Raw genomic sequence first — 19655 nt, forward strand, 5'->3', positions numbered from 1 at the left:
GCAATTCCTAGAAAAAAAAAGGACAAAATTACTTCTGTGCTTAAAAAATATAAACTTTGAAGAAAGATAATAAAAAGTAAATTTAAGAATTCTCTCTGGTCCCCCTGACATAATGGCACTGCTATTATGATTATCCTCATCGTCACCCTACAAAGAAAATAAATGGCACTATTTCATTTAGAGAAATCAAAAGTGCATTAAGCTACACTAAACACTAAAAAAATTTCCTACAACCTCCTTCACATAATTGCTTTTAGGACATGGATATGGCCTGAGTTAATGCACCTGACTTGTCAACATGCATGCAAAACCTATGAACAACCAGGGACTTATCAACTTATAAATTATCTGAATTACTCAGTGTCTCTTCAGTAATTCCTCAAATAACCTGAGCTCTTTATTTTAATCAACCTAGTCCTCAAGATTCATTTTATACCCATATACAGTCTCACCGTAGTTACATTCTACAAGGTTGCCACAAACAGTGAAATTAGGGAATACTGAAACATTGTTCCCAAGGGAAATACAAAGATAGGTTCCTGTGAACCTCTGGTTACATTTTCTTCAACTGGTCAATACATAAAGTTGTTTTATCTATGTTTCTGTTGAAAGACATCTTACTTTATTTCATCGCTTCATTAACACTGAACTCACGTCCAGCAGCCCTGTAAATCACGCCTGAATGAAGCTGATCTAACATACATGTTTTCTCCATAAGCTACACTGCAGCTTTCTTGTGGTTAGAAACACTAGACAGCACTTCACACCATACTTGGAGGCCATCTTACAGTAAAATCACCAACAAAACACACAAAAATTTGAAAAACATGGCACTAAACAGAATGCAAAAAGAGCACTTGTATACAGTATGACATCTGAAAAGGAGGCAAGCAGACCTGTGCTTGACAGTGGCTGGGAACATAAGAATTTGGTGACTCAAATTTTTCACTGCTCTTTTCATGCACCTGTCTGCGAATAACTGTAAAATCACCACAAGTAATGATTTGGGGGTTATGAACAAATTTTAGCAAGCATTAGAACTGGCAAATACAGAATCTGCAAATGCTGAGGATCAACTGTCTCACATACTGCCAACTATTTTTCTGTTTGCTTAATGATTAACACTATAATTAAACTGTTCACAGAATGTGTATAATATTTAAGTCCCAGAGCAGGGAAGTGGGCCACTATTATCTGAAAATTATCTGAGAAGACTATACCATTTAAACATAATTTCAATGGGAAAATTTCTTCTGGGTTCTAAGCCAACAATTCACAAACAAGATGAAAAAAATCAGTTTTAGATTAAAGATTCATATTTAGGAAGAAATTCACCAGAATCCAGAAGCCCATAAAACAAAACAAACTTGGTCCACACTCTTTGACCTGGAAAATCCCACTGCTAGGAACTTAGCCTACAGATATCCTTGCCCTGTATAACATATTACAGCAATTTTGTAAGAGCAAGAGAGGTATGTGTCCACTGATGAGGGAACATTAAGTAAACTATGTCACATCCATAAATGCAACCATTTGTTAAAAAGAACATGGTAGTTCTGTATGAACTAACATAACAGTATCTCCAAGATGCAAGCTACAAAAAAGAAAGCAAGCCAAGTGCAAAACAGTGTGCAATGTACGTAAGTAAAAAACAAAACAGAGAAGAAACCTACTACATATTCATGTGCTGTATATGCATAGACTATCTCCAGAAAGATGCATAAGAAACCAGCAGCAGTGGTGCCCTTGGGTAGGAAAACTACTGTGTTTAGGTACAAGTGGGTGGGAAGCTTACTCATCACTATATATACCCTTTTGTACCTTTGGAATTCTTTATGATGTACCTATTTTAAAAAAGAGATCACTATTTCAAAAAATTCCTGAAACCCAGTCTTATTAGCTTTCAATTTAAAATATATCACATGCCTGACAACTTCTCTATGCCACAAATCTTTCTATTCTAGAACTCCTTATGCTCCAAATTTCTAATTATATATGAAAATAAACCATTAAAATAATTCTTTATAATTTTCAGTAGATATCTGCAGCTTTACCTTAAATATAATGACAATGGGTATATCTTCTGACAAAGTATTATGCCTCAAATAAAATCGTCCTTGTTTCACAGCCATATTGGTTCTGCTTTTTTTCTCATGGGTAGAGCTACAAGGAAACACAAGTTGGTTAAACTATATCCTCAATTAGTTCCAAGCTAGTAACATGCAATAGCAATGACCAGCAATCAAAAAAGTTCAACTGATCAGCAACGATCAGTAAGGTCCTTCTTAGAAGATGCCTTTTAAAGATATGCAGCTCCCTCCTGCCTCCCCTGTCACTTCCATGAACATTTTAAACACTATAAATATTTCTTCGGCTTTGAGCTTGTGGAGGAAGTTCTGTGAGTGAATGAGTGCCAATCACCAATTCATGCTTACCTACTTCATTTTGATTTCACCTGAATTACTTTGATCCAGTGTCGGGTAAACTTGTGATCAATCTTATACACTTGAAAAGAAAAACTTCAAAATGGGCCTATAGCATAATAAGAAAACTATGAAGAAATGAATGGATATACTATGAGTTTTAAAACTAATAATCCAACAAAATATACCTACAGTCTTGGTATACAATGAAGTCAAAAGAAATTAAGGAATCTCCTCCTATTAATATTTCTGTTAGCTGTAAAACTCCTAATGGATTTAAAAACATTTCCAAGCTTTAATCAACCACAGTAACAACACATACCGACCACCTGCTACATACTGGGCACTGTTACTCAGGCTACTTACATCAGCTCTCATCTCCTACGTACTAACACTTATTTCCAAGTGTTGTCCTCTTGGTATGAGGAAACCAAGGCTTAGAGAAGCTAAGTAACTGTGCCCCCAAATGCCTTCATAAACAACTCTGGGATTCAAATCCTGATTATTCTGGCTCCAAAAGCTGCGTACAGTAGGAATTGTGGGTTGCAGAATTATTAGACCTGGATTCAAATGCTTGCTTCCTCTGATGATCAATGTCACTCTGTGCCAGGCCTGCTCCTCAGCTAGAAATAATAACCCTTATCTTGGAGGGCTGTGGTGACAATTAAATATATGTAAAGGACCTAATTCACTGCCGGACTTCTAGTAACTGCTCAATAAATGGCCACTCAATAAGTGGCTACCTCTCCACCAGAAAGAAAAAGGCAGCAACTCTGAGCTAAGTAGTTTGTTACAGGTTGTCAGAAGAGAAACTCTACTGCATACTGATACTATATGCCACATTTTAAAATTTTATTTCATTAACATCCAAGTTTCAAATTACATGACGATAAGCCAGAGAAAAGAAGTTACAGGAGTGATATAGTAAGGGATGCTGTTGTAGAAAAATGAGTACACTGTGAAAAGCTGTTCTAGAAAACTAATACGATGTCCAGGATATATAACTCATTAATATTAAGTACAAAATAGTTTCTGATTATACTGATGTAGGAATACATATGCAAAATGGTCAAAGATTGAAAAAGAACATGAAAAAACTAAAGAGTGTTTTTTTAATTTCTTTATTGAAAGTTCTGTTAATGCTATAAATTAACATAAAATTCAACTTGGATAAAATAACTAGTGGCCTTTCAAACGTCACACTCTCATTACTGAAAATTTTAAATTACAGACCTACAAAATCAACTGAATGCAGTGTTTAAATATTACACTGCCTGTTGTCAGAGAGAAATAACTGGCTACTTCCGAACTGAACAACAGCCACCTGACGTTAATGGAATTATCAATATTTCTTAAGAACACCACCTCGGCTATCCATACCTGGTAACTGAAGCACCCACAGCCCCTTTTCTGTCAGCCTCCACGATGATCCTGTTCTTGGACAGCTGCTCTTGGATAAGAATAACTTTTTCTACACCTTTAACAATGAAGTAGCCACCTGCCCAAGGGAAACAAGAAAAGCTTCACCACCCATTCTTCAAACAGAGTGGCTTAGTAATGGCAGTGATCTTCTGATAGCACTGCATGGTGCTGGCCATCACTTAATTCGAAGGGGTTTGCCAATATTGTTTAATGAGTTGATAACAGTCTCAGTACATGATTTTATACATATGAGCTACAAAATAATAAACTTCTTTAGGACAAGGAATGTATCTTATTGGTTATGGATCACCAGCACCTGATGTATATGAGAGATGCATGAAAAAAAAGTTAAATAAATTAGTCTTCAGATTTTATAAGCACAGAAACAACTGACAGTCTTCAGTATAAACTAAAATCTGCTTTAAGTTTTCCAACAAATCATTGACAGTGGCAGATTAATACTAGGTTTCCAAATTAATATTTTATATTTGATAAAATTCATAAAACATTCTCATTTTTTTGCACACAACTCAGAATAGGATAAAGTGAGACTTCATTTTACCTTCAGAATATAAGCAAAAAGAAGGCAAAAGATTTGACTTATGCAACATCCTGCTATAGTCTAGCAAAGTCATGTTCTTTGTTAAACTGTTTCCAAAACCTTCTGGGATTCCACATCAATGCAACTTTAAAGGAATCAGATTGGAGCAACTATAAATCAATGTGAAACATGAATTAAGGAATTAAAAAAACTTTCTGTTAAGTGCTCAGCTTGAAACTTTACAAAAGAAACTGCCTAGTATTAACTAAAATATATATATAACTTAAAAAAATTAAAATAGAAGACTTTTATTTCTTGCCCCTAGACAGCACTTAAAACAGCTTGAAGTGAGCTACTTGAGTATTTTCAGACAAGCTAGGTTAGTAACTTTGTTAGATTATTCTTGAACTTTTGAGCATATCAAAAGAAACCACTGAGCAAAGAGATAAAAGCCTGGTAAATCAAAGCAATAAATCAGAACTTGGAGTATTGAAGTTTTAAACCTGAAATAAAAGAGGAAACAGTATATCTTTTAAAAATACAGACTAATAAAGTTGGAACCAAACTTCCATATATTCTGAGAACAGTTTTATCCAAGTTCATTATAAAGCAGAAAGGCTGATGTTTTTCCTGAGGGAAAATGGTAAAACAACAGCAAAAGCAAATGAAAAGCAAAAGAAAAAAAGAACAAGGAAGGGAGACAAATCTAAAAAAATCACACATACCTGGATCTAAAGGACATTCATTCAGTTTGGCAAATTCTGCTGGTGTTTTCCCTGTAAGAACACAGTTTGAGCTACGTAGCATTATGGGCATTCTGTTTAAAATAAAACAAAAGAAAATGTCACATACAAACTGTCACTGGCAAAAACAGTTGAAAAGAACATGAGCTGTGCTGTGCACACATCACTGTGGGGTTCGGCATGCCTTGCCTGCTATGCTAGAAAAGGCAGCGGGATGGTACTACGTGAAAGAGCCAAGTGAACTGAAGCTTTTCCTCAGGCATACAGCTCTTTGGTATAGACAACAAAAACCCGAATGTTTGCTCTCCTTAAACTTTGCAGAAAAGCCTTAATGAAAGTCAGAAATCGCACCAACTCTTCATTCACAGTCAAAAGAGTGACTACCACTAGTTAGCTAGAAATAGCACAGGGAGTCCAAGAGGGAGGAACAAGAGACTATGGTGATCAAAACCAGCCAGGCAATTTTGAAAGAGAACTGAAGCAAAACTCCTAGAAGTGAAAAATGAAAGCATTAACTTAAAAATCTAGGAATAGGCTGAATAACAGTCGATTGGTGCTTTATGTCAAGTTTTGGAAAAAGACAGGTCACCAATTTGGAAATTTAAAGACAGTCTTCTAAGTAACTCATAGGCTAAAAAAGAAATCGTAACGGGAAGGTAGGGATAGAAATAACGTCATTGTATTTACATAAAGGGAAATCAAAACACTAAGATACAAGAATATTAAAATTATCAGAGTAACCAAAGAGAATTAAAAATAAGAAGTAAAATTAGGAAGAGGAAGAGAGAAGTAGGTGATACAGGTAAGTCACTCCACATCTTCTATATTAGAAGTCAATAAATGACATCTAAAATTGATGTATCAAGAAATAAAGGTATAAGCATAGCATGTAAAGTTATGGATATAAAAATCACAAGAAGAAGTAACAGAACCGGTTATGAGGCTGGGAATGGGAATGGGGTGAAGATGTTACTGCTTTGTTTCAAATGTTCTTATGTACTATTTGATTAGTTACCAAGCATGAATATTATTTGGACAAATCTTCTTAGCTCAAGAAAACAATTAAATGAGATAATGTTTATAATTAAGATAGTGCATGGTGATAATTAAGACAGTGATAGTATAAGTACTCTAACAGACACCATTTTTATGAATGCAGGGCCAACAAATGAAATCACCTACACAGTACCTGGCACACAGTAGGTAGTCAGCAAATACTAGTCACATGTCCATTCTTCCCTGCCCCTCTTTAACCCAGGATCCAAACCCGTAAATGTCACTATTTATGTTTTTCTCCAATCTCTCCTGTCCTTCTTTCACAATATTCAATCTGGATAATCATTTAGCAGTGCTCCAGGATTTAACTGGATATTAAGTATGGTCCATTTATAAAAAAGAGAGAAGCTCTTATCTTAACACTGCTAAACAGTCCTGCTAAAACAAAGAGTAATATTTTAAGATCCCTGTTTATTTTTCTAACTGAAGAATGAGGAGAGAAACAATACCAACAGCTCCTTGCTTTAGGAGAAGGTAGGGGAAGGATTTGTTGGCCGTGTGTTTCCACAGTACTCTGCACTTTTCGGTCACAGTACTTACCAAATGTGCCATGGTTACTTAAGTCTGTCTTCCCTGGCAGCTGGGAACGAATGTAGCCCAACAGGTATATCTTAAGTGTCTTCTGCCTACCTGAGGACCCAGCACAGTGCATGACAATGACAGGTAGTTGGTGCATATTTGATGGACAAATGGATGTTTATTAAGCTTTTAGCACTTTTGAAGGGGGAAAAACACATGAGGGGCAACTGTTTGCACTAAGTTTAAAGTCCAACACCATTAATAAACTTACAGTATTATGGGTTTTGTCCATTTCTACAGGAGAGTCAATCTACTTCCCTAATTAGGAAAAGTAGACAGCAAAAATGCTAGGTGATGCTACCTACCATTTCCAAATTTCTTCCAGGCAAATAAATAACTTCTCCCTTAAACACTGCTATAAACAGTCATTCTTCCAGGAAAACTCAAAATATGCATGAATCCACCAGGAAGACCAGCCCAGGAGAGTGCAAAGAAATGCTATCTTACCTATGTTTCCCTAAAAGCCTGGAGGTACAGGAGGAAATGGAAGCAATTTCCTTAACTTTATAAAAAGGTTTCACAGTTTAAACATAATCACAATGTGACAGCCACTGCTCTACATGCTTTACACGTGCTGTAACCCATAAAGTAACCCCATGAAGGAGGCCCCCCTTCCCATGCTTTTCAGATGAGGAATGGGGACAAGGAAGACTGCAGCACTTGCTCGCGGTCACTGCACAGGGCTGGAACGCAGACAGTGGGGCTCCAGTACCGAGTCACTTCTCACCTGCCAATGGGTAAGGCGTTGCGGATGATCCTCTGGCTGCCTCGGGTATATTCAATGTCCACCGTGATGGGGGCAGAGTACGTCATGTCCCGCAGACGGCACTGAAAGAGAATCAGTCAGTCATGGCCCCGCCCCTCTGGAAAAGAAAGGATCCTGACAGCCTCAAAGAGCTGTCCTGAGTAGAAGCACGGATTTGGATCTCTCCGTGGGACACTGAGCTGTCCCCTGTGCTGCCTGCAGGGCACTGGCAGTTATGAGCTTACCCTCACCACTAGAGGGACGATGGCAGCCACAGATCTAGACAACACATACCACAGCATCCCTGCTCCTGCCAGCCCAGTAATGGGACAATAAATATGGTACTGATTTTCTTCTCACTGATCCGATGCCACCACCAGTCTGCTCATATCTTTCAAGCCATTACATCATTTCTTGCAAAATAGGTCCTTGGAAAGTTATCAGTGCGGCTGGCTTATTCAAAACAGTTAACAACTAGTATAACAAGAATTAAAGTATGTACACACATAAACTAAAAAAATTAGACTATACTTTCTTTTATTCTCCAAATGAACTAAACTATATCACAAAACTCTTTTCCAAGTGATACACCTGAGCACAAATCACTTGGCACACCATCCTAACAATTTCTGAATCATTTGCGGAACTTTAGAAATTGCTGGTGTGTGCTTTACTTTTACATAATGATGACTCACTAAATGATGTCCTAGCCTGAGCCATGATCAGACACAGGAAACCTCATCAAAACCTTCTGATGACTTTCCTGTTATGTTGGTGGTCATCAGGTGGCTTGTAGTCTCAAAAAGAGAATTTCTCTAAACATCAACTATACATCTCTGGCTTCTACTGAACCAAGACAGATTTCAACTTTTTCTAGCCTTTCTAACAGAGCCTAGAACTTTAAAATATCAGATATTTCTATTACTGACCAGTAAAAATTATTTACCTTATATTTAATTAGATTAAGCCTCCTCCTTCAGGACAGGCAGGGTGGCAGGGTGGCATGGTGGTCAGAGTATGGACTCTTTTTTTTTTTTTTTTTTTTTTTTTAGTTTAAAAAAATTTTTTTATTGATTTATAATCATTTTACAATGTTGTGTCAAATTCCAGTGTAGAGCAGAGTATGGACTCTTATGCCTGCATTCAAATCTTGGCTCTACCAATTAAGTTTTAAATAACCTTTTGGCATCTCAGTCTCCTCATATGTAAAATAGAGATGTGAATGATTTTAATTCCCAAGAGTACAAATTATATTTTTAGAATGGTACCTGGTACAATATACTATATAAATATTATCTGTTTTTATTAATGAAACTAATGTAATACCCAAGGTAGGCAACCATTTGTGGGTCTTAACAAACTTATCCTTCAAATGGAAACGAATTTTAACAGATGTGGTAACGATGAGGACCCACTCTGCGGCCCCAAACTACTGCACGGGCTCCCTGTGCACCCTGGGACTCTCTCTTATCAACAGGAGTACGGCTGTGCTGGTGGAGCCTGCAATCCTGCAGCCCCAAGTCCGGCTGTGAGCCCCATAACTGCCCCCCCACCCACTCTCCCACTCTCCCCATTTCCCCAAGAGTGAAAATCCCTCCAAGAAATATGTGCATCCTCTTTCTCTAACTGCGATAATACCCATTTGTTTTCTTCAACATTAGAAAGAATAATTATAATGACAATTGTGGCCTCAGCTTTCTTGAACTTTGTTCAAAAGAAAGAACCCTTCTCTGAAACCAGTAATATATAGTTTAGAAAATGACCTGGACATTGCTAATTGGTGCCTAGCTCTTGGGAAATTGGGAAGTTTTAGCCAAATGGAATGGAGAGGCTAGGCAAGCTAAACTGGGACACACATTTTCCAATATTCCAGTCTTCCCCACTCCCTTTTCAATACAGCATCACAGCCCTGCCTTAGCTACCTGATCCTTCTAGGCACTCAAGTCTGCAACCCCTGGTGCCTCTGTTACGTGTTTTGCTATTTTAATTTCTCCATAAAAGCATGAACTTGAGGAAAGATATTATGTAATTTCTTTTGCATCTCTCAATGCTGTAGCACAAATGTTCAGTCAATACTCGGTGATTCAGTAATATCAAAATTTGCCTATATAAAGTGTCTGGTTTCCTGAACATACTTCCTGTTTAACCTTGCTTACACAACAACCATAACACTCTAACACCTTACCTGTTCTTTAATAAAGATTCCTGTGCTGCGTTCCCTGATTGTTATCTGAGATTTACAATAACACAAACCAGAAAAATCTACAAAAATCATTTTCTTTCCTGAATCAATTCCCAATTATGGACACCAAGTAAAAGAATTTGAAGAGAAATCCAGAATCTGTTAAAAGCCAATAAATAGGGTTGTTCTAAAACCTTTTGTCTGTAGCTGTTAAAACCCTGGTATTTAAATTTTCTTCTCATCTGCCTCTTCTGTTAGACTGTGAGCTCCTCATCCTTGATCCCCTCTACTAACACAAGGCTCGCTGACCCTCAAAAAACATGCTAAGCAAGAAACAAACCTCCGCAATGAAGAGCACACTACACCAAGCACAAGTGGCCAGCAAGGATGGGGGCGGGGAGATCACGAGAAAACTCAGAAACAGGACAGAAATAGGACAGTTACCTAACAGTGCAAGTTAATTAGGATTAAATGACAAACTAACTAGCACAAAATTGTTTCCTAATATAGTACAGTACTATAGTATTATACAGGTGCTTCTTTATTGTGGTTACCTTTGTCTCATAAGAGGTTTTTCTTTCCCCAGCTTTTACATCGTTTTTTAAGAATATACATTAAGGGCACTGACTCTTCCAGTTAAAGCAAACAAATCCAATTAAATTATGGTTGATAATTACCTCATGAGGGGACACTGGTCTAGTTACATTGAAGCTTTCTTCAACGTCAGGAAGCCCGACATAGATATTAAGATACCTGAAAGACAAGTTATTCCATTACCAATTATACTTCTTCAAAGAACATATAAACCATCAGGCCAGCTTCCTCCCAAAGACAAGATTATGCTTTGACAAATGCTTATCTTGCAGAGGATGACAAAACATGAAAACATTATAACTGGAGATCTTCTTGAAGTCATAGAACATTCAGGTTACAAAGGAGAGAAATGCTACCAAGTTATCTTTTTAAAAAAATACTGTAAATCTCTTTACAAAAATACTGAAACTATAGCTCCCTAAAAATGATACTTAATGAAAAAAGCAAATGCAAAAGAGTATCTATAGTATGCTATCATTCTTGTAAGAAAGGGTAAGAGGGAAAATATATGTGCTCGTTTGTGCAAAAGAAATATGAAGGAGAAAGCAGAATCTACTGAGATTAGTTACCTACGGGGAGCCCTGGGAAAAGGGGTGGAAAGAATTGGGAAGGGAGAGACAATTCTCTGAATAACTATTTTCTATAGGTCTCTTACAACCATAGTTAATACTTCACATACCCAAAAAAGTAAACACATAATTAACCAGGATGCAGGGGAACCCAAAATGGAACACAATCTTACTGCACTACAAATAAATAATATACCAGCACTGAAAAGGTAGGAAAGAAAGTAACTAAGCTAAGTAATTTTGGAAAACAGTGAGTACAGTAAAGACAAAAAAGCAGCATACAAATATTATACTTAAACTAGTAAGTTCTAGTCTCACACAGTGATGAATTAACAATTCTGAAACTGCTTTATGTATATCGTAGGGTTGAATGAGTAAACACAGTGTGAATAATAAGAGCCAAGTTTCTCACAGTCAGGAATAAAAGTTACAAATAAAGGAAGACTGAAGGTCAGAATGAGTCCTATTAGATTAGAATTGGAGGTATCAGTGTGCCTCGTTTTCAACACATATAAAAATGAACAGGATAACAAAATATAGGTATGTGTATATGCTTGTGTTAGTCATACAAATATTTCCTAGCTCTGTCTACTGAGACTTCAGTACCCTTGTCTCACTTTCTAAACACTACTCTCCAGTAAAAGACCAAGGCTCCTTGGAGAAATGACTGATTCCAGACTGCACAGGGAAAACACCAGATGAACTACACCTCATGGTACCAGAAAGCAAAGAAGTGGTCAAAAATTAACAGGGGCATGTTGAAAGGATGCAGGAGTCAACCTGAAGAATCTCTCTTTGGCCAAATGTGGGACAATTTGAGAAATAAAATGATGATAGTACTGGATTCTGATCCATAGAATAAAATATATATCCATGAGTTTATATTGATACAAATAAAACTACAGACACAAAGATAAATAAGGAGAAGAAAAATCCCTTCCTTACAGGAAAATTCTAATATTAATGCAGAAGGAATGATAGAAAGAGAGGTTCACCATTAGGTAAATACCACTGCAATTACTGTTATAGGTAAGAACCATCAATGCATGCTAAAATTAGTGGGTAAAATATGATGAGAAATAAGACACCTGCACAGTCTCAAAGGACCACCCTATAAGATGGTTATTAATTACTAAAGGAAAAACAGTAACTTGCAGTGGAGAAACGTGGAAGATACCATCTTAATCAAGTGAACAAAGTTAAAATCACTAGTAGAAAATATGTCGACATCTGTCCCCCCGATATGGTGCAGTGAGAACGGCACAAAACATCATTTCTGTGGTATACTTGCCAAAAAGACACAACCCAAAGCAGTCTTAAGCAAACACCACACAAACCCAAATCGAAGGACCTTCTACCAAACAACTGACCAGAAGTCTTCAAAACATCAAGGTTATGAAAGACCAAGAGAGCTTGAGGAACTGTCACAGGCTGAAGAGAACTAAGAAGACGAAAGACAACCAAACATAACATAGGGTACTGGATTGAATGTGGGACCAGAAAAAGGACATTAGCGGGGAAACTTTAAGATTTGTAGATTAGTTGACAGTGTTGTATCTATGCTAACTTCTTGGTTTTGCTAACTGTGCTATGGTTACATAAGTTGTTAATATCAGCATAAACTGAGTGAAGGATAATATGGGAACTTTTTGTCCTGGTTTTGTAATTTTTCTAAGTCTAAGAAGTGTTTTTAAAAAATTTAAATCTAATAGTTTCAGTAACTCCTCACTTATTATAACTTCTCACCTGTCATAATTAGCTTACCAATTAAAAATTGACCATTTGATAATTATCTTATTAAACAGATAAAAGGAGAATTATTTTCAAAGAGTCTTGATAGCAACTACATTCATTTTAAAAATGTTAGACATAATCAAAATAGCAAATTAAGAGTAGCTGATTCCTTACTTTAAGTACCACATAGGGTCAGCATCACTCGTAACCTTTTCATTGGCTTTCATTATTTTCTTTATCTGCAGTGGAAAGAGTAATATGAGGAAAGATTCTGGCTTCCAGCTAATTCTTAACTATACACTTTTCCAAGAGCTGATGCTTACCTCTACATTAATGAAATAGTTAAATGAATCTATATGCTGTTTCACAAGGCCTTTCACCTAAATAGATAGAAAGTAAAAAGTAGGTTAGCAGCAAAATCGCAGACTACACGTTGGACTTTAACCTGCGGTGATCATCAAATTTTCCTCAAAACCAAACTAAGAAAAAAAATCCATGAATTTTATTTAGCAAAGCTTTACATTTATGTGTTCTCATTCCATTCCGCCTCCATTTTACCAGAATATCCTCGGATTTTCCTTCCTGAAAAACAACCTGAACTTTGGAATTCAGCACGAGAGTATCTGCATATTCCTAATGACTCCCTCATGAGCTAACAAGTACTGTTTTCTCCACACGCACTGAAATTACCAAAAAGTCCAAGAAAGAAATACAGCAATTGAGCATCATCTCTTCATCCTCAAACAATGCTTGTTTTCTTTTTTGGCTTACTCGTATGTGAGCAATTTTATGATTTTCACGTATCTGGTCATTCATATCACCTTTAGGAGAATGAGGGGGCAAAATAAGGATCTCTATTAAGAAAACTGAAAATAATTGCATTTAAAATTAAAAGTAGGGTAAACTCAGGAACCTAAGATCAGATCAGCAGGCAGTGACTTCCTTCCATGTCAGAAGTCATACGACTGCACAAAGACACGGCTGTGTGCTGCTATAAAAACAATGAAACAATAAACACACATACTCTGAAATCTTAGGATTTAAAAGGACTGTAACATAATTTCTTTACAGTAATCTTCAAACACAATTAGTTCAACATATCTAGAACACTCCCAACATACAGATAATCCCAGGGCCTTTGCTTTAATTATACCTCCTTATTAGGGATCTCACTGGCTTACAAAGCAGCCATCCCACTTTGAAATAGTCCTGATTGGGGAAAAAATTCACCCGTATCATAATATGCAGTCTGACTTCCCACAGTTTCCAGCCCTTGGGCTTAACTGTCTCCTCTGGAGAAAATCCCTGTTCTCGCACAGTCCTTTTACTTATCACGTCTCTCTTACGAACATATATCCTTTTTAAAAACAAGTTTTAGTTTAAAAAACAAAAAACTTCCCTTGACCTTACTACTATTTTATTTCACTTCTGGTTACTTAAAAAATTCTTCAATCGTTTCCTATTATTCCTATTGCTGTTAGAAGAAAAGCCAATATCCTTCACATCAAATTCCTTAACCAAAAAATCTGACCAGAAACCTGGCCCTGACAGCTTCCCAGCCTCATCTTCCAGCACTCTCCCCAAGGCAGTATAACACAGAACTAAGGTACACAAAACTCTACTCATTTTTCAAGTCTCTGTTTTTTCACTTAGCACAATGCTTTCAAGGTCCATCCTTGTTGTAGTGTATATTAGGACCTGGTCTCTTTTTATTGCCAAATAATATCCCATTGTACGGATATACCATATTTTATTTATCCATCAGTTGATGTTCACGTTTTGGCTATTATGAATAAGGCTGCTATGAACATTTGCATACAAGTTTCTGCATGGACATATGTTTTCATTTCTCTTGAGTAGATTCCTAGCAGTAGAACTGCAGGACCATACAGTAACTATGTTTAACCATCTGAGGAACAACCAAGGTGTTTTCCAAAGCAGCTGCAGCATTTTACATTCCTATCAGTAGAGCATAAGGGCTCTGATTTCTCCACATCTTCATCAACACTTGTAATTGTCTTTCTTTTGATTACAGCCATCCTCCTAGGTGTCAAGTGGTCTCTCACTGTGGAAGCTGCCACTTCTCAGCAAAATCTCTTTAAAACTGAAGTTCGATAATAATAGGAATGTAAACTGCAGTTCCTCTGACTCTCCACTCACCCACTCCAGCCAAGCAGACTGGCCACTGTTCCCTACAGACCCCATGGAGGCTCCCCTTTATTAAGTCATGCTCCCTGCATCCTACTTTTCAGCTTAATTAAATCCTTTCCTCTTACACTGTAGCTTATGTCTCACCTTGTTGGGGAGGCCCTCTCTGACCACCTGTGACATCACTTTTCTGCCAGCAGCACTTTGGTTTGAATTATCCATGTGCCCTGCCCATGTGTACTACTTCCTCCTTCTAAAATTAGATACCAATCCCCTAACCAGTACTTTACAGGCAGGGATAATGCCTTCTAATTTCTTGTATTTCTAAAAGCTAGAAAAGTACACAGTTGTACAAAGCCAAAAAAACGTCGGTGATAAAAATTTAATTAAAAAAAGGCTTATTTCTTGACTGTTCATTGGAAAAATAATTATTATTAAATGTTAATTACCTTTAAAAATGCTGGAAGCAGCCGCCATTTTTCCTGTGAATCAAAACAGTAAGAGTATCAGAACTCTGTGCTAGCAATCACAATATTTTCATAAGAAGTTATTTTAATGTACCAAAAATGACTCACCTTATCACAGTAAGCAAAAGAAAGTAAATGAAAACAAAAAGGACAATTTTTACACTGCAACCACTTTTATGGAAATTACCTATGTGTGGCCACGCAAACATATGTATACACAGATACATACATAAACCACAGATTTCTCAAATAGAATATAATTTAATCTCTTCTTAATGAATCAACAGTTCAAGCACTTTTCATCTTTATTTTATTCTCATGACACTTTCCGAGAAAGCAAGGTTTGCCAGTTTGAGAAAGGAAAAGTAAGTTTCAGAGAGTCTCTCAACCCAAACGGAGTTCTTTCACCCTCCTTCAGAGCTCAGGGTTGCAGAAAGATACCACACAGTGTTCACCTCCTACTTTAAATAGCTGCAAACTGTCACACTTCTTGAGTTCTTAGGCCTGCTTTTCACACAGTCCTGAGGTTGTAAATAGCCCACCGTGATAAGGCTCTTTTCATGAATAGCATCTAATCTGCTAATGAGAAATCTGACAAATGATTAGAACTGTATATAAAGAAAGCACACAGTTTCTGTGTAATATCTTGCAGGAACTAAAATTTTTGACTTTGAGTAACAGGAGAAGCATTGGAAGGTCTTGAGCAAAAGAACGACAAGATGATGTGACTTATTTTAACTGGATCACTCTAGCTGCTGGGTGGGAGCAGACAAGTTTAGAAGCAGGAGATCATTTAGGATTTCACTGCAATATTCTGGGCTGACAGCAATACAGGTAGTGAGGAACTGTTGGCTAGAAAATACAATGTGAAGTTAGAGCCAACAGGACTTGATAGTAGATTAAATGAAGACTGAGAAAAAGAGCAGTTAAGATTGACATTTATGGAGATGAGGAGGCAAGGATGCTATCAGAGCAGCAAGTTTAAGTGTAGGGGGTGCTATCAGGAGTTTGGCTAGGGGCATGTTAAATTGGAGATATCCATTAGACATTCAGGTGAAGATGTCAAACAGACAACAAATATGAGTCTGGAACTTGGGAAGAGACCGGTCTGGAGGTCTAAATTAGGGAGAGGTCACAAATGGATGGTAATTAAAGTCATGTAATAGATGAGATCACCTAAGGAGTATAGATGGAGAAGATGTCCATGAAATGAGATCAGAAACACTTCAACATTTAGAGATGAGGAGCAGACCTAGCAAAGGAGACTGAAGAGTGGCCACAGAGGGAGGCAGACAACCTGGAGAAAGTAAAAAAAAATTTTCAAGGAAAAAGGGAGGTGGGGACAGGGGGTATGTAGAAAATCTCTATACCTTCCTCTCAATTTTACTATGAACCTAAAACTGCTCTTAAAAAAAAAAAAAAGTCAGGCAAAACTAGTCCATGATGACAGAAATTAAAAGGCTTGGGGTGGGTGGAGGGAACAGACTGAAAAGGGAAATTTTGCGATGATGGAAATGTTCTATATCTTGCACAGGGTGGTAGTTATTGGGGTATACATAACTGTCAAAACTAATGTAACTGAACACTTAGTATTTGTGTAGTTTGCTGTTTGAAATCTACAAAGCAGAATGAGAGAAAGATCAGAAGGGACTATATGAGAAGAGCAGAAAGATCTTGAGGAGTCAGGGGGTGAAGAAGGTGAAACAAGTTAGAGAAGCAGGCAGTGGCCAGACTGAGGAAAGCCTTATAAACATGATGAAGCCTTTAGATCTTGCCTTAAGAGCAACAGGCAGACTGAAGAACTTTAACCAAGGGAGCAACAAGATCATATTTGCATGTTTGAACTGATGGCTCTGGCTACAGAGCAGAGAATAGACTGAACTGGGACAAGTCAGGAGCCCAGGAAGTAAAAGATGACAGTGGCTGGTATTTGGAGCACAGCAAGAATGAAGTTTCAGAACTGAGTACACTTCATAGTTGGAACCCTTAAGATGGGATGGTGGATTGGATGCAGAGGAACTGTTATTCCTGAATCAGAAGACTGGAAATGTGGTTTTGATCCCTTCACAGCTGTGCAAATTTAGACAAGAAATAGAAACCAGTTTAGGTTTATTCCTTCAGTTCTCTGGAAAAGTAGTTAAGGATGAGGACTTTGGAGTCAGGCTGCCACAGTCTAAAGTCCAGATCAGCCACTTAACCACCTCTGACACTGAGTTAGTTACTCAAAACTCTCTGGGCCTAAAAGATCTTCATTGGCGAATTAGGGTGAAAACAGTACTTACTTCACAGGATTAAATAACATAATTCTCATTAGGTTTAAACAGAGTCTGGCACATGGTAAATGCTGGCTCTTAAATAACAACTCTTCAAGAGTTAAAAACCCAGAATTGCCCAGTATTGCCTGATGATGATCAGCAGGGCATTGCAGGCACTCACAGATTGACTGTAATTCCTCAATTTGTCGAGTGATTATACAGAGGTTCTTACGATCCAATAGATTCAACAATCCTGTGGTTCTCCTCTTAAACCTATCAATAGCATCTCACTTCTCCTCCAGATGTCTAACAAAACCTTTCATAATCAGGACCCTTATCTATACATCACCTTTCATCTCTCCTCCTCTATTTTTCTTCAGTACTACTGGGATTTATTTTAATTACTCGGAAACATCAAATGGTTTTGCCTACCAGATTTGAAGTGTCCCATTCCCTCGACCTGAAATCTTCTACCTGTTTCTCAATTTCCCTATTCCATGCCAACTAAGATTTTGAGGCCCAGAGAAATTATATGTACCTTTCCAGAAAATAAAATTACGTCAACAGCTGAATTTCATTAAGCAGTCACGATAGGGCAATTATCCTTAACTCCTGAGAAACTGATGAAAGCTATGGGGCTACTCCCCAGAAAACACCTGGGCAAAATCGGGAGTGAACTTTCCGGGCGTTTAAAATACTCCGGCAGCCCAAACTTGAGTTCTTGGTGAAAAGGAGAAATTACTAGCCCAGGATTCAGGTGATTTCGTTTTACCATCACAGCCAGCTGTGGGACCTCATTATCCTCGATAAGCTCGCAAAGATGCAATACGGCCTTCAAGGAGGACGAAAGTCAGTCTTCCCCCGACAACACACGAATGGGTTCAGCCCGAGAGCTCGCCCGGGGCCGCTCCGCCTGCCTGGCGGCTGACAGCTCTCCGGGGCGCGACCTTTCCACGTGCACGCGGCGGCCGGCTCCGGACAGGACCCGCGCGCGGAGGCCTGAGCATGCGCAGAAACCCGGCCCGCCCCGCTCCACGGCCAAAGCTCTCGAGGCAACGCCTCATGGGGACACGTCACGGCCCCTTCCGCTCCCCGCGTGTCCTGCCCTCACCTCTACAGTCGGGATGGGCGCAGCCAGCTGCTCTGGGGTCAGGTTCCCAAACTCCTCCGCAAGTACGTCCATGCTTTCGCGACGAAGGAAGGAGCAAGCGGCACCCTCACGGGCGCCTTCGCTACGCCAAGCAAACTGCAGCACCCGTTGAGAGCGGTGCGCGGAGGCCTAAATGGTCCGCGCGGCGCAAGTTAAGCCGCAGCGCAGCAGAAAGGTTCCGCTTGCTCCCGGTCCGAACCTACTGTTGAACCCGGATGTGGCTGAGGCGGAGCTGGGAAACTGCGCCCCCTGGTGTCGCTCGGAAGTCTTGCCTGGGTAATCTTAAACCCCAGCTGACAGATTTTCAGTAATCCCATAATTGAGACCAACAAAGCATACTGTCATTTTAAAAATAATTCAGAGAAAAGAGTAAACGGATAGTTTGCACAACTTGAGCCACAGAGGTATAGGATTCATTTAATTTAGCCCAAAAATACACGTTGTAGAATATGGAAAAATAGGAAGCTTACCAAATGCCTTGTAGAGGGGGAATTGGTTTAAAAAAAGTAAAGTACCTGCATATGATGGACTATTATCCAACCATTAGAATGACCACAAAGCGAAGAGAAATCAAATCACCTATAGACTAGAGCATAACAGGACAGTAATTAAGAAGTATTATATTCTGAAAGGACTAGATGGAAGATCCAGGAGTAAATACCAACAGAAAGAAATTTAGTATGAAAAGACGACATTTTTAAATCAGCAGCAAAAAGATGGCCTATCCAAAAAATGTTGGAACTGCTGACTGGCCATGTAGAATAAAAAAGAAATCTAAGTAAATCCTATATGGATTAAATATTTAAATGTTAACAAAAGCTTGGAAGAAAAATTTAAGTGAATAAAGTGAAAATATAAGAAACATCGAGGTACGACCGCCTTCAAGGTTGGCAGCACAGTCAAATCATAACGGAAAATATTAGATTTGATGGTATAATTCTAACCATAGTTCTGTGATTCCGTGAAAATTTTTAAATTTTATGAACAGATTTTTGAAAATCAGCATGAATAGTTTTTAAGAAACACAAGTTGGTAGAAGACAAAGGA

The 19655-nt window shown here is 38.1% G+C and overlaps 1 protein-coding gene across 5 annotated transcripts in view; it reads right to left on the reverse strand.

Annotated features, from left to right (window-relative positions):
• The window catches only part of POLR3B (RNA polymerase III subunit B), a 105325-nt gene extending 86499 nt beyond the window's left edge, over positions 1 to 18826 (reverse strand). Inside the window, exons 1-9 of one of the 5 annotated variants that reach the window (XM_006193711.3) lie at positions 18570 to 18826; positions 15186 to 15218; positions 12912 to 12968; positions 12763 to 12827; positions 10369 to 10444; positions 7492 to 7592; positions 5112 to 5203; positions 3804 to 3921; positions 2055 to 2163 (exon numbers count right to left, since the gene is read on the reverse strand). In XM_006193711.3, the coding sequence (XP_006193773.2) occupies positions 2055 to 2163; positions 3804 to 3921; positions 5112 to 5203; positions 7492 to 7592; positions 10369 to 10444; positions 12763 to 12827; positions 12912 to 12968; positions 15186 to 15218; positions 18570 to 18641 (723 nt within the window). In that variant the 5' untranslated portion in view covers positions 18642 to 18826. Of the gene's footprint in view, positions 1 to 2054; positions 2164 to 3803; positions 3922 to 5111; positions 5204 to 7491; positions 7593 to 10368; positions 10445 to 12762; positions 12828 to 12911; positions 12969 to 15185; positions 15219 to 18230; positions 18412 to 18569 lie in introns of those variants that run through there. The other 4 variants (XM_032493416.1, XM_032493418.1, XM_032493420.1 and 1 more) reach the window with 4 other exon arrangements.
• Positions 18827 to 19655: the final 829 nt, after the last annotated feature.

This window comes from Camelus ferus, chromosome 12 (genome assembly GCF_009834535.1).
Source record: "Camelus ferus isolate YT-003-E chromosome 12, BCGSAC_Cfer_1.0, whole genome shotgun sequence".
Taxonomy (NCBI): domain Eukaryota; kingdom Metazoa; phylum Chordata; class Mammalia; order Artiodactyla; family Camelidae; genus Camelus; species Camelus ferus.